This window comes from Vidua chalybeata, chromosome 1, assembly GCF_026979565.1.
Source record: "Vidua chalybeata isolate OUT-0048 chromosome 1, bVidCha1 merged haplotype, whole genome shotgun sequence".
NCBI lineage: Eukaryota > Metazoa > Chordata > Aves > Passeriformes > Viduidae > Vidua > Vidua chalybeata.
The window spans coordinates 32,570,177-32,596,661 of NC_071530.1; the positions used below are offsets into that span (position 1 = coordinate 32,570,177).

General features: G+C 40.5%; 1 protein-coding gene across 4 annotated transcripts; it reads right to left on the minus strand.

The window, feature by feature from the left end:
- Window positions 1-631: 631 nt before the first annotated feature.
- Window positions 632-26,467, minus strand: GSDME (gasdermin E). 4 transcript variants are annotated; one of them, XM_053941918.1, is made up of 11 exons: window positions 26,317-26,467; window positions 24,631-24,743; window positions 22,123-22,353; window positions 20,792-20,984; window positions 13,120-13,291; window positions 12,018-12,138; window positions 6,973-7,161; window positions 5,253-5,380; window positions 4,950-5,136; window positions 3,503-3,576; window positions 632-2,271 (listed from the first exon to the last, which is right to left on the minus strand). In XM_053941918.1, exons 3-11 carry the CDS (start codon window positions 22,331-22,333, stop codon window positions 2,041-2,043), a joined length of 1,506 nt encoding a protein of 501 aa, XP_053797893.1. In that variant the 5' UTR covers window positions 22,334-22,353; window positions 24,631-24,743; window positions 26,317-26,467; the 3' UTR covers window positions 632-2,040. The 4 variants fall into 4 exon arrangements, with proteins under 4 accessions (XP_053797893.1, XP_053797901.1, XP_053797917.1 ...); XM_053941926.1 differs by lacking the exon at window positions 26,317-26,467 and adding an exon at window positions 25,678-25,762; XM_053941942.1 differs by lacking the exons at window positions 24,631-24,743; window positions 26,317-26,467 and adding an exon at window positions 24,348-24,375.
- Between the last annotated feature and the right edge of the window lie 18 nt (window positions 26,468-26,485).

Sequence of the window (26,485 nt, forward strand, 5' to 3'; positions counted from 1 at the left end):
GAATCTGCCTTTTATATTTGGATTTTGGTGCTCCACCTACATAAAAGCAGCTTTTCAGTTAGTCTTGTTTATCCCCATGTTCATGAACGTGCCAAATCCCCATTCCACACACAGGGAGACCTTGGGGGCTCTTCAGCCATTCTGGGAATGTTGCCATTGCTGAATCTGGGCACCTGATTTTCTGAGCACTGCAGCACAAAGGAAATCAATCTCCTGGGCCCACACTGGAATGGGCCAGTGGACAAAGCCCAGGGGATGGGACTGAGCAGCTGGAAGGAGGTTAAGTGCTGGGGACTGGCAGCAAGGCAGAGCCTGCTGGCCTCTGCAGGTAGCACGTGCTCCTTGAAAGGCTGCTGATCTCCTCCTGCATTACAAAGGTATGGATTCTCCAACCTTCCTCCTGGGGAAGGCAAACGGAAAGCAGTACTTTGAGGAGGTTAAGACAGGGTGTGACATCAAACCTTTCATGAGACAAGCTTCAGCCTCCTCTGAAGCACCCTATGGGTCTTTCATCAAATCCTTTGCTAGGGAAGACCACATCTTGAAAAAGCATTTTCCATGTGAGGTCAGCCTGGAGTCACTTGTTTTTCAGAGATGTAGTCCCCAAAAGAAAAACAATGGAAATTACATGTATAAGTTACTCTATTGTTTTGACATAGCATTTAATAGGTTTTTGTAAATTCTTTACAGAGGCAACTTTTAGTAGTGATAGGCAAAAGACAACTGTCCCACTTACACACTGCTCCCAGAAGCAGAGTTCCATGCTTCCAGCTCCTAAAGGATCTTTCATTCTCCACCAGCACAAAGTTCAGGCAACATCATCAGCTTCACTGAACAGATGAGATGCAGAAACGCCCACATCCCAGTGTGCAGAGCTATCCTGAGGTCTCAGGGAGTGGAAAGGCACCATGGTGCTTTTCTGCAAAGTCCATGTCCTCAAGGAAAGCTGAACTGATGTGACTTTTTAAAGGCTTCTTAGACAATCTGCTCAAGGCCATGTGGGAATAGAGCAGGAAACTGAGCAGAACTCCTACCCACCAGCTATGCTGCAGGGCCTGTTTACTGATCACCCCCACACAGGTGCCTGCTTGTTTGTCTCTCAGCCATCTCACGATCTCATCTGTAAGCATTGATACTCCACCTACTTGGAACATCTTCCCAAGCCCACATTTACAGTGATCTCTGATGCATTTCTGTTCCATCCACGATTATAAAAAATTATGATGAAAAAACAGCAGAATAGTTCAAGCACACAGTGCTTTACTAATACTTTTCTGTTAGTCAAAGAAACAAGCAAAATATCTGCACTGAAAATGTCATACGGGTAAAAGATCATTTCTGTGGTGTGTAGCAGGGACCCTTCATATGTACACACCAGAAGACTTTGCCATGCCAAAGTTCAGAATGCAGTTTGAACAGCTGAAACTTGCTAACATGAGTAAAACATAGCAGAAAACAAATGCTGTACAGAGGTATAAATCCCTAAAGTGGGTCTTGGTGGTTGAAAAAGAGGCTTTGTTATTTCCTGAAGTGTGCAGTTCATATCCGTAAAAGTCAAACAATAATTAATAAGAGTATCTAATCGAGTACCTTTTTAAGAGCCCTTCATTGCACTTGCTCCAGAGTGAAGACATTCTGCACACCCAGGCTTAAGGAGAAAAACAGTTGCTGCATTGCAGAACCCTGGGTTTCCAGGGCCTGCCTGCTTTCTTGCTTACAAAACGCAGTTTGTACTTTGCTGTTTTCTCCCATGCATATTAATGCAAGCAATCTGGCTTTCACTGCCCTGCAGATCTGACACCTACCAGAGCAGCTATGTTCAGTTTCTCTCCCATGGTTCTCTTTTTTAATTTCTCCCCTTCATCCCTTATTTATGTATTTTCCACTGAAACTGCAGAGTCCCCATGTCACCCTAATTCCTGGCTGTGCTGCCCTAAGTACCAATGGAATAACTCTACTGCTGATCCCAAACACACCAAAATTACAGAGCTACAAAAGAAGCAACAGGCTACAGCAAAAACTGGATACTCAGTACAGCCCCTATACATTCCCACCTAAAGCATGAAATCCATACAGTGCAACATAAAGAACAAGTGGGAAGAATCTCGGTTCTTTCATAGTTACAGCTTTTACAGAAGACTCTGTCATTTCCAGATTAATGTTTGATGAAGCAAACAGCCTTTGCATGACCTCAAATCTTCCTCTGTCCGCGAGAGTGGCCACTAAAGGACTGCTCAGCGCCACAGTGCCATCAGCTGAAGCAACGTTAGGCTGTATTCATGAGAGAGAGCAAAAGACAGAGACATTAAAACATTTTCCAGGCACTGCTGTTCCTGCCATTGCACAGCTCAGTTTCATATAAAACCACTGGAGAGCTGACAAGGCAGCAGCAAAAGGTCAGGATTCCCTTTGCTATTAGCCCTGACAAGTAGGACGTACTGATCCAGAACCAAAGCTTGATGGCATGCTTTAAGGGGAAATATCCCTCCTACTGTGTCATTCCCTGAGTTCAACTTCTCTCACTGCACTTCACACTCACTTATCACTCTGAACAAACAGAACAACTCCCTTTGCTGCCACATATTTAAAGGATTTTACTATTGTTTTTCTAAGTGACTTTAAAAAGCTTAGAAAAATCAGAGTATCACAGAATGTTTTGGGTTGGAAGAGACCTTAAAAGATCATTCAGTTCCAATCCTCTTGCCATAGGCAAGGACACTTTTCACTAGACCAGGATATTCAAAGCCCCATCCAACCTGGCCTTGAACACTTCCAGGGCTGGGGCATCCACAACTTCTCTTGGCAACCTCACCAGAGGTTCCAGTGCCTCACCACTTTCATAGTAAGGAGTTTCTTCCCATCTAAACCTACCCTCCTTCAGTCTGAATCCAGTCCTTCTTGTCCTGTCACTACATGCTCTTGTAAAAAAGTCTCTCTCCACCTTTTTCTAAGTTTCCTTCAGGTACTGGGAGGCTACAATTAGGTCACCCCAAAGCATTCTCTTCTCCAGGCTAAACAAATCCAATTCTCTTATTCTTTCCTCACAGGAGAGGTGCTCCATTACTCTAATGCCCTGCACCATTCCTTCAGCAAGTTACAACAAATGGCCTCAGAGTTTTGGGACTTCAGGGTTTGCCAAGACTCAAGCACTGTTGCTATCAAAGCGAAATTTCTGTTTCCCAAGGAGAAGTGATTACTGTTACTGAGACTTTAAAACAGTGAGACTATTAGAAATATAAAACCGGAGCTTAAGTCACAATTTTCTTTTGTTCCCAAGCTGTGAAAACTCCCAAATACAGCAATGTTCATAAGTTAGATATCCACGTGCAGTAAATTACATGCTGCATTTGCCATGTCAGATTCTGACCTTGGCTAAGCACTGCCTACAGCTGAAATTCCCACTGCAGCTTGCCATCTCCTCCTTTATTGTGGAGAAATATGGCTGAGGACACAGGCACTTTTGCTGCTGTGCCCACGAGCACATCTCATCTTCATTACTCACCAAACAACACAAGGCTGGAATGACCTGAAGATCACAGCAGGCACGCAGCAGGACAAGGGTATCATCAGGCAGCTCTGTGGAGGACACATTCACAGGCAAAGGTCATTTCCAGTGAACCCTGCACCAGGCTGGCTGCTGGAACAGGAGCTTTATCAGGGAGCTAACAGGTCCTCCTCAGCTGGATGTTTGGAAGAGGCTGATCCAGCCCCTTCCTGCTGGCGCAACAGAATGGGATGGGTGGAGGGTCTGACTATCTCTGTCCTTGAGAAAAGGTATTTGTAGAAAAGGGGGTTTCGTCCCTGTCACCTTGCCTCCTCCCTAAGTATCTCCTCAGTGTTTAACTCTGAGTCTGCAGGCTGGATGAATGACTCAGGCATTGAATAAACCAAGAACCTATGCTCCCAAAATCCATATGTGACGCTAACTTCTGCAAAGCACAATTTGAGAGGAATGGCATAGCTGAGACTGCCTCGATGCTGGGAGATGGACTAACTGATCCCTGTGGTGCCCTTCAACTCTGTAACAAAAAGGTTGTAAATCCTACCACAAGCAACAAGCATAAAACAGCTTTTGAATCTAGATCCAGCTACACTTATATCTGGACTTTAGCAGCAGACACTATGTCCAAAGTCAGGTAATAATGCAACACACTCAATTAACTGTGCCCTGCTGTTAATGGCATCTGACAATTGATACCACATCAGCAGGTTTCTGTTTGCTATTTCTTTTCTCTCTCCACAAATGAGTTAAGCTCTCCCATCTGGGTCCTGTGTATATATGGATGCACACTGACATTCTGCTGCACAGTGATTTACACACCAATTTACACTGGACTTCCCTTCATTATCGTAATGTCAGGGAATTCTTTATATACAGGAGAGAAGAGAAAAATTCAGGGAAGTCTGTCTTGGACTTTGCAGGTAACTTTTAATTAACACTGTGGTGCCAACTAGATTGTGAGGATGGCATTTGTTTGACATTTATGTTTAATCTCCTGTTTCAGCAGCTGCAACACAACCCTCTAATTGCAGTGTCTCTGTGTTAAACTCATTTTTGCTAAATTTAGTTTGCACTTGAACAATATACACTGTTACACAGGAGACAACACCTAATTTGTAATTCTCGGCATTTAGGCAAGAAGGACTCTGGCATGCAGTAAGTACAGAAATTAGCTTGCCAAACTGCAAATGCTCACACTCAGCAGAAGCAAAGTTGAGCAGTCTTGGGGGAATGTGTAATTTACACACAAAATCTGTCAGTGATTGAGGGCTGAATTTAATTCACAGCCAGAAATGCTAAGCATAGTATACCAAACTCATAAAAAGGGAACAGAACAATTTATGTTCATGCAACTCACCAACTGCTCAAAGAAAGCCATAAAAGCTTTAACATGGAGGGAGCTTCTAAAAGGAAAATAAAATTTTTAAAAGGGCTTTTCACAACATACCAGATATAGCACTGATAAGAAGGTGAGCAGCTGAGAAAAGTTCTTCATCCTGAGGCTGATATTTCTGCAACAACAGCTCACTCTTTAAACTGCACCCTAAGAGCTGCAAGAAGTCAAGGAGGTCTCTTTGTTGTTCAAGTTTTAACTCCTCCAGATCTGGCTTGTCTCCTGTGCAGATATCATCGAACTGAAAGCAAAAGAATAAGCAAAACTTATTGAAAAGAGAAAAATTCAAGCAAAAGAGAATGCTAGTACTATTCTGGAATTACTTTTAGGAAGCAATCCAAAGGTTCTTCATCTTACCATGTCCCCCAGGGCAGTCACCATTTCTTCATGGAGCAAGAGTTCACAAAGGGTTTTATATAAAGCTCTTTGCTTGTCTTCCGGAAGCTTCACAAAGGGCTGGAACTGGATCTTCAACTGTGACAGATCTTTCCCAAGAAAGGAGTGGAAAATAAAACTAAGTATTTCTACACAAATGCCAGTAAAAACAGATAACACTTTGCTTTATGTTTCACAAGCTCATTTATCACCACACCTTGATATACTGATTTCCACCAGCACGAGTTATAATGGAAGGTTTGAACATATCTGATTGTATTTCCTAAGGAGCCAATAAAACCTTAATGCAAATATTAAGAAAGAAGAACAGCTACCAAGAATCAACATTTTGGCATACAGTATTTCTAATATTTTGAAATTCAATACTTTAATGTTAACCAACTAAGTACATCTTAAATCTCCCACTTCGAAGTTTATCTCCAGAGAATGGCAGAATGAAGAGTACTCATTAAGTACAAGGGAGTGCTCTGCATTTTCTCACAATTCAACAATGATACTGAAATTAAATATTCTGTGACATAAAATTACCATGTTGCTAAAAAAAAAATGAAACTTTCAAATCAATAATGCCAACTGGAAGGTTGGAATGGTTTTTTTTTCCACATTCCAAAAATGTGGCCATACAAGTGTTCTCAAATTTGTTTAAAAGAAATTTTCCTTCATGTCACACCAGTCAAGAAACATGCTCTGTTTAAAGATGTCCTTTATAACTAAAAAATTACTTCACTGGGGAAAAAAAAAAGCCCAGCCACAGGCAAGTATTCTATCTGATGCAATGGTATGAATTTGTCTACACAAATAACAGAAAATGAAATGTACTTCCAAATTCTTTAGTAAAAACAATTTTTTTAGCTTTTTCAGTTTCCAAGAGACAGAGGAGGTTAAATTATTTAAAGAAATCTCTGAGCCATTTAAGCAAGAAAAGCAAATAGGTATGTCTAACTAAAACAAAAAATAGAACAGTGGCATACCATTCTTTCACAACTGTTTTTTACATATTGTTTATTGAATAACCATTAATCAGGAGTGAACCTTAGAGCCAAGAGGGTGGCAGTCATCATGAGAACCAGCTGTTAGAACCCCACCAAGAACTGAGAAAAAGCGCAGTGCGTTTTGAGGCCTTGACTGGTTTTCCCTTTTTTCATTCCACCAGTAACACTCCCACCTCTTCTTTCCACATTCCTACAATACCTGGGCCATTATACCAATTTGCACATCTCCATTTAAACCACATTTTTATTTTCTCAGTTACAAAGCTTCTCAGAAAATCATGAAGCTAAGTGAAGGCAAGGGAGATGTCTACTTCTGAGACTTAACCTGTAACTGAGAAGCTTTACTGAAAGTATTTTTCAAATAATGAGAAACTATTTTCAGTGACCCTTTCTGAATGAAGCATGTATCATCACTAAACTTGCAGAGGTTATCTGGAATGTAAAAGAGCAGTTTATAAGATGATATTTATGACAGATGGATTCAAAATTTTCACAGAAACAGTCCACTGCATACACTTATTGCAAACTGATTTTTTATATTCTTTCAGTGCATTCCCCTAAGAGTTCCTGATAAGAGCTATTAAAATGAACTAACAAGATTTCTTACTTACTATTGTACCAGATTATTTCTGCCTATCAGGTTACTTAATGCACTGTAATGTAATCATGCAAAGCATTTCTGGTAATACCTTGTTTCAATATACTTATAGAAGCATCACTGGGAACGAGGTTTTTAGCCCCAGAGTACATCTCATTATCAACAGCATCTGGCTGATAGAGGAACGAAGCATCTCTGAATTGAACTGAATGGGGATAAGCTGAGCCTTCTGTACTTTCTTTTTCAAAACCTCCTTGCTGTTCATCTAGCAGACAGAACTCTGTAATTAGAAATTCAATCAATCAAAAACAATAATTAATAAAATACACAAGCAATTACTGAATGAGATGATAGCTTGTATTTTCTAGTGTTCTCGCATGTCATTTCTCCTTGTCTTGTCTCTTCCAGACAGAGAGAATGTCAGCAGTTGCTGTGCATGTGAATTATTGAGCATTCCTGCAGCCCTGATGTTTGGTACAGTGTGTACAGACAAGACCTGTGGTGCAGCTGCCTTCTACAGAACATGACACCAGCTCCTGTGAACTAAATTAACGTAGACAGAAAATAACATGAAAACTTCCCGGTGACACTGTAAGCCAAAATGCTGCAGACAGAAGATGCAGGTAGGAATTCTTGATGTTTTCACAGAATCACAGAATATGCTGAGCTGGAAGGAGCCCTCAAGGATCATCACATCCAACTCCTGGCCCGGCAGAGCACCATCCCCAAGAATCACACCATGTGCCTCAGAGTGTTGTCCAAATGCTTCTTGAACTCTGTCAGGCTGGTGCTGTGACCACTTCCCTGGGGAGCCTGTTCCAGTGCCCAAACACCCTCTGGGTGAAGAACCTTTTCCTGATGTCCAGCCTCAATCTCCTCTGACACAACTTTGGGCCATTCCTTGTTGCTGGTCACCACAGAGAAGAGATCAGCATCTGCCCACCTCTTCCCTTCACAAGGAAGTTGTAACTGCAGTGGGTCTCCCCTCAGCCTCCTCTTGCACAGGCTGAACAGACCAAGTACCCTCAGCTGCTCCTCACATGGCTTCCCCTTAAGGCCATTCAACATCTTTGTTGCCCTCCTTTGTGTACTCTCTAAGAGTTTTCTTATATTGTGGTACTCAAAACTGCAGACAGAACTTTAGGTGATGTAACTGCAGTTCAGAGCAGAGCAGGACAATCCCCTCCCTTGCCTGGCTGGTGATGCTGTGCCTGACTCTCCCCAGGACAGGGTTGGCCCTCCTGGCTGCCAGGGCGCTGCTGAGTCGTGTTCAACTTGCCATTGCCCAGGACCCCCAGGTCCCTTCCCATGACACTGCTCTCCAGCCTCTCATTCCCCAGTCTGTACGTTTTCTACCCTCTAGGAGACATGCTGTAATGCAGGCAACGGGATCCATTCACGAAGGAGACACGTGGAAGTACTCTCTGAGATTTGTAAGAACTCTTGAGAGTCCTTCGTAGAGCTTCTGTTGGTCATGGCACTGAGAGACTCCTGTTTCTCAGCCAAGCCTCAGGTCCATTCTCAAGTCCTCCAGGTAGCAGCCAACAGGGGACTTCTGAGAGTCTCTAAAGGACATCACCCAGGATGTTTCCTAACAGAATCACTCTGCAATAACTGTCTCTCCAGCAACATCACAGAGGAAATAACATGCCCTGGCTGGATTACCCTTTCTGCCTCATCTTTGTGACAAGCACTGGCCAAACTCACCCAAACAGGACTGTCCTTGTCCTGCCATCCCAGTGCCCCCAGCCGGATGAAGTTAAGGGCTTCCTGGAAGGTACAGGGAGCCTTTGTAAGAGTTAAGCTGAGAAATCTGAAGTATCAAATTCTGTGCTCATGTGTCCAACACTGTGCCCTAAAGATGCAGAATACACTCAAAGTTCTATGCAGATTCTGATCATCTTTCATTGGCTCAAATGCAAGATTTGAACCCATGGCACTGTACCCATGGCACTCTGCAGCAGGACTCAGGAGAACACAAGCAGGCTAACAAGAGAAATTTTAAAGTAATACCTGAGAGCAAAGGGAAAAAAACATAACTAATCAAGCACAGTGCTCAGATGTACCAGGAACAAAACCTAAATATAACCTTTCTGCAGTTGTAAGAGTCTGTCTTACTAAATTAAGGACATTCAAAGCAGATGAGAAAGCATGGAGAGCACTCCATCAGCAAAAAGCTTTTTCAAAGAGAAAGCAGACAAAGAAATCACTGCCATAGAGAAAGGAAGATGATAGACCTTTATGCTTGCATAGCACTTCACAGAGAAGAAGGAGCTACAGAGGAGCAGAAAGTGATTAACACAAGCTAAGAGCTTCCCAAAGCAACAAGACCCTGGACAGCAGCTGAGGTACCACAAGGCCAATTCACTCATGCTACTGTCAATGAAAATAACAAGGCTTTCACATGAACCCTGAGGAGGAAAACTATGATAATACACTGCCTCCCCTCCTGAGGCAAAATGATGCTAATAAGGGAAATCAAACTTTTCAGATAATGTTGTTAAATCTTGTAATAGGACTCAATTTATAGGAAAACACAGGACTCAAAATTCTGTATTAAGAGGACTGTTAATAAATTCTGTATTGAATTCTATTACATTCATCAATGACAAACTTTCAACAGTGCAGTTAGAGCTTGTTAGTTACTCAGAAATGTTAACAAAAATGCAAGAAAACCAAAGATGATCAACGAAAACAATCAAAAAGACTCCTTTATGTAGAAAAGTAGATATATTCGGACTGCTTAATTTACAGACATTTAAGAAAAAGCAAACCACACAAATATAGCCATGAACAGAACAAAACAAATCAACTGGGTGCTTTTATATCCCCTGATTTGTAAAGCAAGAACAAGAGGCACTTCAGTGCAACTTTAGCGAAACAAAACTGCAAAGCCTAAAGGAGAAACAGCTATTACATGGAGTGAAAAATTAGCCTGCAGAAATCAAACAGAGTGATTACAGGAAAGCACAAGGGTAAATGGATCAGAAAAGTGTTAGATGCTTCTTCTTTTTTTTTTTTTTTTTTTTTTTTAATTTATTTTATTTATTTATCAAAATATCCAAATATGTCCAGTCAGATTAGTCAGAACATTTAGAAGAAATATATACCATTCTTCCTAACAGAAGAACTCAGGTACTGGCAGTGGAAAAGAAAAAGAAACAATAAAAAGCTTACATGCATCTTACTCCAAAATTATCTGTGAAGAGAATCCCATTAGGTTACACCTGCTATTGGTCACTTTCAGTCTCACGAGAAAGGACTACATTAGTCCTTGGATTTAACTTCAAAGGCTGTTTCTATTTCCATAAACAGACACTGATCCCTGCTGCTCAGACATTACAAGCTGAAGTTTAGGCTCCACCATACTTACTCTCGCTGGCAAAGCCCTAATTTTGTTGTCAGTTTCTCCCGTTTACCTTCTCAATGACACTCAGGCAAGGGAAAATAGCACAAATTAAAAAAAAAATAAAGAGGCAGGACATAGATTGTTTAAGATAAAAACATGGAACAAACTGTACTGGTTTTGAAGCTTAAAAGATATTAATATTAAATATGAAAAAAAAAAAGCAGAAAAAGAAGCAGAAGTGGAAAAAGAGCAGAGAAATACAGATCATTAACAAGACCCATGAATTCTTAGCTAATAGGACATCATAACTTAATGTAGAAATCATCTAAGTAGGCTATCAATTACATACCTATGTAGTCAGACAGCCTGAATTGCACCTCATTACTCTGAATTACAGTTCTATTATAACCATGACGTCAACATCCTCTGCTACTATCTCTGTGTTCAGTCTACATCAGAGCAATTCCACTTTTCAGAAACTTTTTACAGGTTACATAATATTTACTTCTATTCCTGAGCCTACAGATGTCTTTAATATCAGGAGTATGATGGAGAGATAATGTTCTGCATTTCTCATCCAAGTAAAGCACATCCTGGATTCAAACCTCAACTCTACTCTACCAATTATTTCTTCAGTGTATCTCCTGTTTCTCTCCATGTCAGTCCTTCCCAACTTCCAGCTCTACTATCTGATTTTATTCCTCCTTGCATAACATCCTCTGAAACCTCCTTTAGGTCCATGAGTTTAAATGAGGATAGACAAGAAAGAAAAATCCAAGTGATTGTGCAGAGCAGAGATACAACTCCCCCCAAAGCCAATTTCAACATTTTTTTAACCTGAAAAATATTCGACCTGACATAAGTAAAGCATGACCAGACAACATGACAAGGGCATTTCTGCAACCACTCTGAGGGCAATCTTTAAATGAAAGTGTAAGCTAGAAACGTTTAAATTCCAGTCCTGAATGAATGATTCTGTTCTTAACATGACTGTTGTCTAAACATTCCTAGTTGACAGTTGATTTACATTCAGGTCACTGTCTGCAACAGGAAAAGGGACTAGCCCAGGCCAAGGGCCAGCTGGCTGGAAGCAAAATTGCAGCGAAAGACATGGACAATAAATCCGAGAGGATCAGTACCTTGCCCTTGCAGTTATTGAAGTTTGCTCCCAAATTTGCCCTAAACCAGAACAGCTGCATACTGGACTGTACTGACAAGACTGTAGCTGGTGGATTGATGGAACTGAATTTTCAACTGGGAAAGTGCATTCAGAGTGCTGTGTCCAGTTTTGGATTCTTGAGTACAAGCCCCACATTCACACACTGGAGATATTTAGCAAACAGCAGATATTAAGGAAAAGAAATTCACCACCATAGTGGTCAAATATGGCAACAGGCTGCCCAGAGGAGCAATGGAATCTCTGTCTCTGATGATAAATCAAAACTTTATAACAGACAAGGATATGAGCAATCTGATCTAAATGAACTTAGATCAAAGTTCAAAAGTTGGTCCTTCCTTGGGCAGAGGCTCGAGCTACACAATCTCCTGTGGTTCCCTGAAACCGAAGTCATTCTAAGTTTACAGTGTATTCAAGCAAGTAAAAAAGCATTACTATATCAAAGTTTTAAAATTATTAAATCTGTATTTCTAGCAAAAATAACTATCAAGGCAAAGGACAGCATGCAACATAATCACCTTCATGCACAGGGAAACACAAAAATCATTGTCTGACAAACAGCTTTGTCCACAATTGAACTGTGTGCCACAAAAAAGAGCTTTTCACTTACCAAACTGGCCACTGTGCTTTATAAACAGTTCAATTACACCATAGGCAATAGTGGTTGCAGGAGGAATTTCAAGGATCACGCTAGAATCCTTCACCAGACTTCCATTCTCACTTACTGAAACCTGCAAGAGAGATTTATTCACCATTTATCTGATTCAGCTACTGCACAGCTTAAACATGTAATTAAGGTGAAAGACACAGAGGGAGAATATGCTGTATTCTTCATGATGTCTCATCGAAGAGCTACACCTTACATCTGGCATCTAAGAAAGGAATGAGGTAAAAACACAGTGCCAAGAGCAGCTCTCACACTCTTAGCTACCCTGTCCTAGCACAAAGTTGAGCTCCAGCTGCAGCTTTTGCCACACATGAAGCCCCATGTCACTAGGAAATGGGCACCCACTTGAGTGTCCTGCCTTGTCCAATTCTCTACTGTGACATTTCTTTTGCCCAGCTGGAGGCTGCTAGCAGGAAGGTGACACTTGCAAAGGGGGTTGTTACACTGCAGTTCCTGGATTCCTGCAACTGGAGACACACTGTACACAGAAGTGATTTCCAGCTTTAAAAAAAAACCCAAACTTGCGACGTATGAGCATGTTTTGACTTTGGTAATTCCTCCTCAATTCATAGGCAATTGTTCAGATAGCCTCACAATGCAGTTAATCTCTACTCCCATGACTGAAAACCAATAGTTTCTCAATAAATATGAACACTCAGTAGACACTTCAACCATTTGTGATGAACGATTACTTGGCTTTTCAAATAAATGTGATTCAGCAATGCATTTTGCCATTCAATTACAATGCATTCTTTTAGGTTTGCTTCATGTTCTGCTGTAGGCAGGAATCTACAGAGAAACGGAATCACAATTTGATAGTATTGATGGAAACTATATTCCAGGCTCATACAAAAATATGGCATCTTTTGCCAGGAAGGCAATGGAAAAAACATTTTACCATATAGCATTTTCACAACCAAGCACTGCAGTTTGTTCAACACATTAGGAAAGCATGAAAAATACTCTGAAGTCCATTTGGAGAAATAATTTCTTCTCAGATAATGTGTAAATGTTCTAATCCTTGCAGATTTTTAGTAACTTTTACCTTTATTGTTTTTGCAGTGCATCCCATCACACCACTGACTTTTTCTTCTGTCTGGATATGTTCGGATATTGTACACCTCTGAGTTGTAATTATCTTTTCTCTCAAGATGCACAACACCTCACGTTTTCTTTCTATTACTTGTTGCAGTAAACTACTGTTTAGATCTATTGTTCTGAAAAAGAAAATACACCATTAACAATATTCTAATTGTGAAAAAAAAAGAAAACCAAAACCAACCGCATTTTCTTAATTGCTTGAAGAAGCTTTTATTGTAAAAATGACAATGGTTTCTGTATGAGCAGCCTCCTCAAAGTGATGTCCTCTTTTGTTATTTGGCAGCAGTAAATATCTGTATTCCACAGTAAATCCTCACATACATATTGAATATAGAATTCTTGATTCCCTACTCTAAGCAAAAATGGAAGAAAAAAGCAAGAGGGAACTAAAGGCAACTTTAAGTTTCCTGGGTAATACAAAACCAACCAGTCAGGCTCTTGGACATTGGACTGAATCCTCTCCTACTGTGAGCTCGCACTGACATTGCCATGGCCATGGCAGGGGGTGTTGGCTGGGGGACACGATGACAGCAATGCCTCAGTGCCAACCCCCACTGCTTGCTAGGATCTGTTTCAGTGCTCACCTAAACCCCAAACAGGCTGAGTAGGATCAGCACTGACTGAGTATTTCAAAAGGCCGAATGAGAAAACAAAATATTTCATTGATTTTGAGACTCGGGATTACTGAAAAACCCCACCTGCTTCAAAGTCCTGTGTTATTCATTGGTATAGACTCAAAATTTAAAATTGGCGACCAGGACTGTCACAGTCAAAAGAAAAACTAACAGTGGGGAGGAGCTCAAAACTCTAGCCCAGGCACCAACTTAATAAACCATCCCTACTCCACAGCATAATCCAGCATCTTTTTAAATGTTGCTGGAAATGATTCTAACATTAGGTTCTTCTTAGAATAAGCAGAAGATAGAAAGTGAACATTTTCTAAGAAAATGTTACAAAATCCACTACCTTGTCTTTTGGGGTCTTAAGGGACTTTCTGGCAACAGTTAAAACAACTTCTTAATTGTATTTGATTTATTAAAATGTGTCAATTATATTATACTTTTGCAAAATATTCACTGGAGGTTCTCAGATGAGATGTTATATTTTTTATGAACAGGTAATCTAGCAAAACTGTTGAAGATTAAAGGACTGCTATCCCTGACTCAAATTATTCAGTCCCTTCTCCTCCCTTTTATTGTAAATGGCTATTCATGGAGCTAAATGGCAATTTCCCAAAAATGTGACAGAAAGACATGTCTGATTCCAAGTCATTTAAATCGAGATATCTCCACTTTTAATTAAAAAGTTTTAGATTTATTAGATTCTGGAGTTTTGAATTTATGCAGTCTGTATAAGTCTGAAGTCAGCTGGGGTTTTTATTGAATTAAAAATATCCTCAGGCAATTTTTGATCTTTGGAGAGTTACATGCTTATATGAAAGTTCAATCAGTTGGAATGAACTGTCTGAAAACCTTAAAGTTGATTGTTTAGACAAGGGAAAGAAAATACCTCTGAAGCAATGCAACAGCCCCAAACATTCCTGAGATTATTAATACAACCTTTTTTCATTTGGTGCAAAGTCATGCTTTATGCTTGGAATGCAATGAACCTTTGGATTAAGCAAAAATTCAAGAAATATCAAGCAACCACAAACGTCACCATTCTCAGAAGTGTCTTCCAAACCAGAGCCATTAGTTACAGTCTATCAAGCCTATCATATACTTCACAATAATTATTTATGTTTCTAAAGTGGTGTGCTAAGCATCCTGAAAATACAAATTAATGCACTAAGAACTTGCAGTTTAACATTTGACCTAGGGAGCCATAGGGGAAAAATTACAATGAAGAAGCACAAAAGCAATTTGTCATTTGCTTTCACGTGTATTTTTTGACTGTTTAAGAGGATGACAAATTTGCTGAATATCTCCAAAATTTACAGGAAAGAAACCCCTCAAACAAAGTAGAAAAGCACCTATTAAATAAAGATTTGCTATTTCTGAGTAAGTGTTAATTGAAAAAGCCTACAGAATATGACCTAACCCTATGGAAATGAATTACCAAAAAAATTCAAGAGATGTTTGCTTCTACAGTATTCTGCCTGAGGCAGGACTGGCTCAGACCCTGTCACACACCTCACTTTGAGGTCCAGATGCAGAAGTAGCAGCAGAGCGGCAGAGCGGAAGAGTCAGAAGATATTACCTTGCAGAGAGGGGCAGTGAACAAATCCTGGAGGCAATGCTGGAGGAGCTGCTGCAGCACTGAGGGCTATGGAGTGCCTGCTGCTGCAGCACTCCCTAGGCAGTGCCCAGAGGTGACCTGAGATCCCCTGCACAGAGCTGAATGTGTGCCAGAGACAGCCACTGTCACAGCCCCAAGGTTCAAATGACTTCAGTGGGATGTGTCCCATTGTGAAGCTGTCAGAAATGTTCTCCTCTGCCCAGTATGCTTAGTGAGCTCCAAATTCAGAGCTTTCAAACACATAGCCTTGCCCACAGCTACAGAAACCTTTTCTTTGAGGATAGCACAGTTAAATGCTCTCCTCTAAACTTCTGGCACTGAACTTTCTATCATAAAACAGAACTCTGGGGTTGCATGTGGGCACATCATGAGTTATTACTGGGGCACAGCCTGTTGAAGGGAAAATATTCTGCTCTCCTCAGCAACTCAAACAGGAGATGACACGAGGTAAGCAAGTGTCTTATCTCTCATCTTATCTAAATTATCACTGGAAACAGTCATCCAGTGCAAACCACAACAAGGTTAAAGTTTGATAATCAGAGCAGGGCTTCAAGTATTGCAGGGCAATGGCTGCTGAGTCTATGACTCTATTTTTGCAAGAACTGAACTTACTTGCCAGCATAACACTGAATATAAAAAAAATATCTGAGTAACACAAGATGGCCAAGTTAAATCTCCGAGAATACATGCATGCAAGGCACATAAATTGCATTGAATTTTTTTATTTTATAGGTCATGTTTCAGAGCTTTACTTCTGTTCTACAACCATGGCTCTTACCATCTCTTTCACTCTGTACTGTACAAGAGCCCCCACCAACCCTGTGCCATTTGTACTAACTACATCACCATTACCTGTCCCACCCCAGGGAGCTGAGCTGAAGCACTCAAAAGTAACACCTTAGAAAATATAATAAGATGCTGGTTTGCCAAGTCCCATTATCAACACACAGAGTACAAGCCTGTATAAATAAAAAATATTTTAAAAACACAAATTTGGGGTTTTGCTTGATTGTTTGTTCTGCCTAACAACCTTCCTGAGGTCAATGATTTACTATGCTGGAAGCTTTACAGGTCAAACATGTAAATATAATAATTTCTTTGAGTTTTGGTCTCACTCCACATTTAACTAGATTAAACACTTCTATTCTCCTCTAATGCAAAGATTTTTTCACTTTCATTCAGTATTTTTCTTCTTGCATTAGGAAAGCAGTAGACAATAGAGACACAAAGGCAATTTGGTGCAGACTGGAGTCAGAAAAGAAAAGAGAAAGGTAGAAACCAAATAAAGAGAAGAAAAAACAGACAACACCTGGCAACATAGCAGGCTCTCACAGTTAAAGTAGAGAGCACGAGCATGCTCTAAACCCCACTGCTGAGACTGAGGGTCTTTCCTTTAGGCACAGAATTTGACCTAATTTCCCACAAAGGAGAGGCCATAGGATCATTTTTCCATCAAATCCCGTCTAACCATCTCAGTAATCCATCCACAAATCATCAAAGCAAGGTACTTGTCAATTTCCTACAAATACCAAGAAGAATGGGTATTGTTGTGAGTATTCTCCATCCTCACATTGAAATCAGCACTGCTGCTTGTCTGTACAAATTTTCACTGGTCCAAACTACTTACAAGTAAAAAACCTTTTCAGTCCTGTACTGGGCAACGTCACCTCAATACACCTCCTCTCCCAGCTGCAGAGACACAGACAGCTCATGCTCACAGCCTCTTCTCCATTTCATTTATAATGTGCAATAGTCTTCCATACAAATACTGCTTGCTGCAAGTGAGAGCCTTCACCCAGCTTTGTTCCTGCTCTAATAGAGATGACTATCAGAGAGTAAAATCTCACTCTGCCATTTTCTACCAGGCACAGATGCATATTTCTTTTGTTAATCCACTTCAAATATAACCTCTCTGACCTACTTCTTACAGAACACAGCATCTGCAATAGTCAGCTTATTGATAGCATTTCACTATTTTCCCTGCAGAATAACCCGACACGTACTTCACAGAACATCTTCCCTAAGAATAACAGAGACTTCTCAGACTGCAAGGGACAGGTAGTTTATCTATTTTCTATTTGACGTGCTCCTTATTTTTTACATCACAGGCACACACAATTGCTTTTATTCAATCCTGTCTCACAACACTTTGTGACTTCATATTACCTCATGTAGCAGCTTAGGTAGAAAACGGAATGGTTTTCTCATCATGCTCATAAATTCTCAAGGAATTTTAAACAATAAATCACAAAATTGTCTGAATTTCCACTGTACTCAGGTTAAGAATAGACATTTATTTTTGTCTCAGTACGGATGATACTATGCAGTTTTATTAATTCAACTAAAGTTCAATATGCAACAGTATGAAAGTATCTTTCAACCATGCCAGAGCATGCTGCTAAAAACACAACTCTTTTCCTAATATGCTAATCACAGAGTTAGGAATCATTCTCACAAAATGATGGAAGTGTGACAGGCAATTTTTTTCTGCAGCTGATGTGAACTGACTGACTGCTATCACTGTCCTCTCAGAACTTCTCATTCAATTACTTTCCATGACTTTTAGTGAAATGGTAAAAAACAAACAAGCAAATTTGTTAATATATGAGAAGTACAGAGATTATAATATCTTCATAATCCTTTTTACTGGAGGGAAGAAGACACAACAGTTGAGGTTGGACAGTCATCTGGTCTAACCTCCCTGCTTTAAAGCAGGGCCACCTAGAGCAGTCTGCCTAAGATCATGTCTCCAAGGTGGGGAACTCCACAGTCTCCTCAGGCAACCTGTGCTCAGTCACCCTCACAGTGAAAAAGAGTTTCCTGATGTTCAGAGAGAGCCTCCTGTGTCTCAGATTGTGCCTATTGCTTTCTGCTCTGTCTCTGGGCACCTCTGAAAAGTGGCTCATCCAGCCTATACTTCATCAACTTCTCTAAGAGGACCTTATGGCAGATAGTACTGAAAGCCTTAAAATAGAAGATGGAATATAATATCTGAAATCCATAGCAAACCAAGTGAGCTAAAGGCACAGGACTCTGCCCCCAATCACATATGTATCAGTATGTTACAGTGCCCTGTGAACTAGCAAGTACTATGTAATACAAAATCAAAAATAATGTAAAGGCAAATATGCCAAGTTTATGTACCTAAAACTATTGTTAAACTTTATTTTAGGTATTGCATATTATGTTAATTATTGTGTTCTGCATTTACAATGTCACTGCTTCTGCAAACCAGGAAGCATGTCATCCCAATTTCTTCAGCTGTCACCCTTTTTCAGAAAAATGAGCCAAGGCAGCATCTTGAATCTAATTAAAAAATCAGTAAGACTCTCCTTCAGAAGGTTCACCTACGAAATGACAGGAAACTGATTTCCTGCCACTGAGCACTTTCAGCTTGCTCAACTCTGAAGATTCACGTAACTTATTTTAAAAGGCTCATCAGCTTTGACTTTTAGAGTTTATTGTTACTAATCTGCAACTTTTACTTAATCAGCCTAATACAAGAACATTTTAAAAATGCAACTTAATTAGGTTATAAAAGTAGAAATAATAAATGAAGCAATGATTGATCAAACTAGCAGAAGTACCACATGTTGTTAAATGACACTGCGAACAGTTTGCTGCCTCACATTTTACAAGGCCCGACAGGTAAACATGCTCTTATAAGTACTGTAATGTTTTGCATCCAAAAATCACTAACTTGTAGGCATCAGCACTCCTGAATTCCACACAATACTCACGAACAAGATGAAAGCTTGAAGTTCGGACACAATCATAAATCATAGAATATTTATGAACAAGTAAGTAGAGTTTCATCTATAAGGCATTGCCAACAATTTCCAGTGAGCCTCTGCATTACACTGGAGAAAAAAATAAAAATTCTGCTACGCTCATCATTTTCAGTGACCTGGCAGAAGGCAGACTGACTCAGTTTCAATTATACACTGTGCATCATAAGCTTTAATAAGCTATGAGCATCTTTTTTATGAACTAAGACCTAGTGCCTTGCATAAAGTGGCACACTCATCAACTTCAGTTAAAAGTCACACATAGATCAGTGCAGAGCTACTGATTTTCAGCACTCAAAAGAGGGTAACATATTTCTGAGTATTTAGTTACATAAAGGATTGTAACTCCAAGATGTGCTGATTTGGTGTGGGAGGATTATTTTTGTGAACAGAGTAGGTAACTACAAGTAAAAGCTTACTGATCCTAAATCAAAGTTACTGTAGTTTGTTTCTCCATAGGACTCTAAATCTTGACTGACACTATTTTCTTGATACTAGATGCAGCTTAATTTTACAAGTGCCTGGTACACACATTTAGCCCAGCATTTTCTGCTTTTAATAAGGCATTTAGTACAAAGAGAACAAGATGCCGTATTAGAATGAATTTGTTGACTTGTGAATGCTCAAATAAAAGGAACACCAGCCATTTGTTCCCATGAAAATGGAGAATTGATTATTTCTAGAACATCAGCGTATCTAAAGCAAATTTACATTGCTTCTGACAGCTTCTGCACTGATAGCAAAAACCTATCATCTTTATCTTCAGAGCATCAGCAAAGGCTACTTAAATTCATTACAGCCCCTGCTACAGATCTAGAGTACAATGCTGTCACAAATGAAGCACCCTCATCTCCCATTGAGTCTCAACCTGCAATAGAGAGTAGACCCCTGACTTGTCAGCTGGTTGCCAAATAGGCCTTGGTCCATGACACTCCCATTGCAACATTAAATAGATCTGATTTCAGAGCACAACAGGAGGCGAGGAAGTGTTGCATATGATGTCAAATAAAGAATATGGTTCCCCTCAGTTAATACAGTGTATAACAGGAAGCAACAGATCTATATTTTGTTCAGCTAGTAGAATATGCATTGACTATGCTTGCTTATCTTTGCTATTCCTTTAACTTCAAATAATCCCATTTTCTAGCATGGTCACTCACACACACGAAATTACAAAGCCTGCTTACAAGAACATTAGCAGTTCTGAGTTCAATTTCCATATTCAATGCCCCAGTAACACCGAGAACTATGTTTTTTTTTTTTTTCCAGATTGTTACCTCATTACAGTCCCCCAAAGAAAGGAGGATTTGGCTCTTGTCCCAGGTGGAATTCATGCAAAAATGTAAAATGAAATAACAGAGAGATGCTTTTAAAACAAGAAAGTGAAAAGTCTGACTAACAAAATTTCAAAATATGGAGAATTTCATTTTTGTATATATGATTTGTCATGAATATGAAAGCTTACAATAAAAATAATTTTCAAACTTTGGCAACACTACAAAATCAATTGGTCAGTGACCACAGCTGGCCTAAGTCTTTTTAGCTCAGTAATCTCTCCTGGCCACTACAATACCCACATTAGAAACATACCTGTCCTTGACATCTTTCATAAGCTGCTGCAAGTCAACCTCCTGCTTCCTCAGGTTTCCAAATGAGGACTGGTTTTCCACATAACCTTTTCCTCCAGCTCCCAGGCTGAACTTCACAAATGATGTTTCAATACTTCCTTGAACAAAATCTTCGAACTTCCCCATATATTTTGCAAAGTCAGACTCCACAATCACTAGGAAAGCAATAACAGTAATTTCTGTGAAGAGAAATGCTGAAACCATCCTTAAGTGATTGGAGGAAAGATACTTACAAAAAATATGACACGTTAGCGAAGGCAAGGAACAGTAGGAACAGGAAAATAATGAAATTTACATCTCTGCAATTCTTGCATCTCCTCTCTTCATGTTTTCATCATCTTTGCTCTACTATCTTTAGTAGTTTGCCATTTTAGGAAAACATAAGGTGACTGAAGTGCTGAACTCAAACACTATGAAATATTTATAACGAATGATTGAAAGTTATTTCAGCTACAAAGAAAACTACAAAGCAGACCTGCTTGTACAATAGTGCTAGTATTTTGGTATTATTTTGACACATCTCATCATAGGGCTGTCCCAAAGCTCACTGAAAACCAATGGAAAAAAATCTAACTGGTTTAAAACAACTCTGAATTTTATATACCTAAAAACCAGAGAGCTGACTCAGAATCAGCTATATTTCCAAGCCAGCTACAATTAACATCTCAGGTTAGGGAGTTATCTATTTTCCTGTATGGAATTATGACATGTCCAGCAATATGGGATTCCATCTCATTAATCTTAAAACATGGGTGGGACTGCTATAGTTGGATGAAGAAAAAAGTACAAGGGTCAACCTTTTTAACAGTCTGTGCAAGACAAACAGAATGGGTGGTAAAACTCACTTGGCCTGACCTGGAAGCATTCCCTGGGCTACTAACCCAAACAAGACGCTGTTTATTCACTTCTTTTGACCTGAAGCACAGTACAGTTTCACACTACTGTCACATACAACCCCCTATAATATTCTAGGGATATTCCTGTAGCTGCAAGACAGCTACTGTTATTAAACAGTAGGACTATACAGCCTGATAACATTCAGCACTAAATTTAATACTTTACCCAGGCAAAAATTTCTTTTTTTTTTAACCAACATTTATTACTATCAGTTTTAGTTACATAAATGGCCAAGTGAGAAAAGATCCATTCATCTCATTCCCATGGATGGAGGATTCCTTCAGAGCATTCCTCTGAAACAAGCCGTCTAATAACATAATTGATAATAATCACAAAACAGATTAGGGATTGTACTGTTTTTATCTGCACTAATAGTGCTGCCCGAGATGGTTTTACCTGGTTTTATTGGTTTGTCTTCAGTAAGCACATCACTCAGGGTGACTGTCAAGAAATGATACTTGGGCTTCTGCCAGCACCAGAATTTCTTCCTCTTGGTAACTAAGCTCAAAAGCTGCAGCTTGTCTGAGGCGTTCAAGTGGGAGACAGGGATCAAGTCACCTCCACTGTCAGTTTCTCTCACAAAATTCTTCGTTGCTTTTCCGAACATCGTGGGAAATCAATTAAAGCCTGAAAGAATACATCTGTTTTCAAACAACTACAGTTGGAAAGTATAAATATTTACACTGTCCTTTTAAGAAGTCCTTCAGAGGATTGGTATTAGATTGGTATTAACAAAGGAATGCCATAGTGTTTTCACCCTATCTTCTCCACTCGGAGCTGGGAAGGAGTTCAAATCACTTGTCCCAGTATAAGTTTTCTCAGTAACTAATAAAAAATTCTAGTTAGGAGGAACATTCGCAGGTTACTAATCTATTTGGGAGAAAAAATTTACACAGCCTACCTGAAATTCCATGAAAAAGCATCTATTAATGAGCACCCCGTAGAGACCAGCTGTGATGAGGAGAGCACTGGGGCAATGGCAGAGGATTTCTGCCTCCCCACAGGATCCTTCTTTTATTACCTAACATAAAACTTACTCCACATAAGGCAATTACGTATTACTCATACAAATTATCTTGCTCTTTTTAATAGGAAGTAAACACATGGATGGATAATAACAACTGTTCTATAAAAAGCACCAAATATGTGAGCTGGCATCTTTGTTACTATATTTTTTCTGAACTACACCCCTGGAAAGTTCCAATTATTTTTTTTATTTATGAACTCTTTTTTACCTTCAATGTTTTCCAATTTTCTATTTTTCATTTGCATAACTACAGCTGAATTGAACATACATTATTTGCAACTGTTATTCACAACTGTTATTCATATCCCCTTACACAACTACATACATTATCTTACTGTTGCTTTGCAATGATTTTAATTAAAAATTACCAGCATCTCTTATAATGTAAGGTTTTCTTATCCCCAGGAACATATTTTACTGTATTTACAAGGAACTATTTCTAGTAAGGGAGACTGGCTAAAGACAGAGAAGAAATGATAAAAACAAACATTCACAGGTACTAAACAAACAATTGTAATAAATTAATATTTGATCTTTTTAAAGAATCTTTCTAATTTTTCAACTCTGTGTTATCTGAATAAATGATATCTCCAGAATTAAATCAGTTTTTTGGGTTTTTTTTTTTTTTTTAATCTAGCAGCATTCCTTTAAGTCCCCCAGCTGACACTGACTGGAAAGTTCAACTAAGATCATAAGACGTCTCAGCTGGGTATTCACACTTCCACGATTAATTACCTGTCTTGCTCCACACAGATCTTAGATTTGTCATTTACAATCACAGACCAGAGTAAGACAGGACAGACTTCAAACAAAACCTGATATTGCAGCGAGCACTCAGGATTATTGACAGAAAATGGAAACTTAAATACAGATTATTAGTGCTTGAACCACAGGCTTCGTATTTTATTATCAGCAAAATAACCACCTTTTTGCAGAAGCAAACTGACCTTTTCATTAGTTTTTCCTAAATTCCATTTCAGATATTCCAGACAGTATTTAGCAATTCATGATGAGGTATCTACTTCCTCATCAATCCTCTATGGATTAGCCTGTGTAACAAATAAAGGGTGTTTCCTAACAACACCTGCATCAAAAGGATTTGAGCAATATCTAAGTCGCATAACATTCTACTGAAGAGTCTTCTGGGGCTTTCACTGTAACTGCAGCTGCAGCAAACCCTGCAGCACAACCTCAGCTGTGGGCACTGGAAATATTTCCAGTGACTTCTTGTTCTCTGACCTTTTCTTAAACTGAACTCAGGCTGACTTTTTGCATTCTTATGTGTCTCCTCCTTAATCTCCCTGGTTTTAATCTCAGTGAGAACACTTTTAACAGAATAAAGCAGTGCAGATCCACTGCAGCAGAAAAGTGAAAAAAACAACCCCAAATAAAACTTCAAACCAAAACTAGTTTCCTTTATCCACAGGACTTCTTTCGCAGGAGTCTATATTTTGCTAACAGTCAGATGACTTTTTTGTTATCAGGAAGATAACAAAGGGGACCACCAAGAAAATTCTCACTGCCTGCATTAGCTGCCTTTGCCCAGCATAACCTTCTACAAACATTTTTGTACTTTACATCACAGCTCACTCACCCTGATGCCCTTGTTACACAGCCAGCTCACATAGGCATAGTCTCTGGGGGAAAAATAAAAGGGCCACCAATTTCTGAGTTCACCATAAAACAAATTGCAAAACCAGGTCCTAATATTTGGCATTCTTACAAACTCACTAAATCTCATGAGATGAACCACTGCATCGGTCTGTAAAACTTCCAGTTCATAGTGTTTTGCCTTCATTCCCCATCACCATTCTTGACAAGCAAAAGCAACATCCAGGGAAGAGGACAGAGTACTTTTGAGGACTAGCAAGACTCACCAGGCAGGAGAGATGGGGGAGTTTTCAGCCTCAAAATGATGGGAATGTCTCCCACAGTTTGCTGTGCTGGTCATGTCTTTGCAGGGAGCATATTGTGCTGGTGTAAGAGGTACCTGCAAATCAAGAACATTCTATCCAAATTCCTGCTTGTCTTTCAATATAGCACCTTTAACACAAATTTGACAATGCTCCCAAATACCTTGCTTCACTACCTCCCAAAACAAAGACACAGAGCAATCATGCCCCTAGCCAACATCAGGGAGTTAATACAGCCACAAGGCTCAATAGCATCCTGACCGAATGGACAGGGAGTAGTTACAGACCCAGCTTTAAGAAAACTCTGCCTTGGGAGCTTCTTCCTCTGGAAATTTGAATAGAGCTCTGCTTGGTTTGACAGAAATAAAAGGCAAGGTATCAAGCTGGTAGGAAATGCCTGCCAGATAGAATTCAGTCTTGCAGATTGACAGTTAGGCATGAAAAAGAAAAGGAAGGAGGAGTATCTTCCTTGCCTACCAAAAGATCTAAAATTAGCCTGAACTCAGACTACAGGAGGATTATTTAATGGCAAGGACGAGAACAAATGAAGACAATGAACCCAATTTCACCATTTATCTAAACAAATAAACCTCATCCCCGCTTCTCTGCTTTATAGCTCCCTAACTCAGTATAGCGAGACATTAAATCCAAAGTGACGTTCTATGAGCAATCAGTGTTTGCCTCTGTCAGTACAAAAGAAACCAAAGAGTTGCCTGATATTTCCTACATTCTGTATCTTTCACATAAAATACAATTTTTTAAAATTTTCTTTTTTTTTTCATTTAACTTAAGATTACACAGCACACTGGGCACAGAATGCAGGGAATTTGGTAGCACAGGGACAACTGGATTGCCAAATGCCAGCACATCCCTTCCTACAATCCCAGCTGAAAGGAAACACAACGCCTGAAGGCCAAAGAGGAAGCTTTCTTAAGACTAAAGCCTTAGTGCTGAAAGAGCTGTTAGGCATTAACCACAGGGTAGGAGTAGTAATTGGCCTTGGAATCCTACCGGAGTATGAGTCTGTACCGGAAGGGAACTGGAGCATGGAAGTGACAACACGCACGTTACATGTTTTATTAAAAAACACTGCATTCACCTCTTTTCTAGATTAAAAAAAAAAAAAAAAAAAAAAGTGCACCTATATAGCTAATACACAAAACCTAGCAGGGCTGCCCACTCAATGGTTTTCATCACACGTGGTCCCCAAAAACACCTCCAGAAGATTTTAGCCCTGGCTGAAGCCCTCTGTTTGTTCCTCGTGGAGTCCGCAGCACGTGCCTCCACACACCGGTGCCGCAGCCTCGGGCACCCCGGAGAGATGCGGTGCCTTTCCCTGGCCGTGGGCGCCGTCCTGCGGGCTGCGAGGGCTGAGGGAAGGCCCCGCGCTGCCCCGGCGCTGGGTGCGCGGTCCCGCTCGCCTCTCCGGGAGCGGCCCGGGCAGGGGAGCATCGCCCCGCCGTGCCTCCGCTCAGAGCACCGCACGGGCACCGCGGCCATTCCGCTGCCCGCGGGGCGGCAAGGACAGCGGGGCGCGGCCCGGAGGCCGCAGCCGCTGCTGGTGCGCCGCCGAAGGGCGGAGTGGCAGCGGCCGGGAGAGGCGGGCACGGCCGGGCCGCACCGCCGCCCCGGGCCCGCTCCCGTACTCACGGCATTCCCGGTGCTCCCCGCCGCCGCTACCGGGGATGGGGCGCACTCCGCCCGCGGGGCGTGACGTGACGAGCTCGCCGCGCCCCAGACGAGCGGCCGCGGGCGAAGCTTAGCGAGCAGCTCCCGCGGCAGCGGGGGCTCCGTGCCGGGAGCGGCGCGGCGGGGGGAG

What these genes read in the sequence shown, in the direction of transcription:
- GSDME (XM_053941918.1), bottom strand. Translation starts at nt 22,333, where the DNA reads ATGTTCGGAAAAGCAACGAAGAATTTTGTGAGAGAAACTGACAGTGGA. An exon ending in AGACAAACCAATAAAACCAG is followed by an intron (nt 20,985 to 22,122) that starts GTAAAACCATCT and finishes TTGCTTTCCTAG; the next exon opens with TGATTGTGGAGTCTGACTTT. An exon ending in AAAGCACAGTGGCCAGTTTG is followed by an intron (nt 7,162 to 12,017) that starts GTAAGTGAAAAG and finishes TTCTAATTACAG; the next exon opens with AGTTCTGTCTGCTAGATGAA.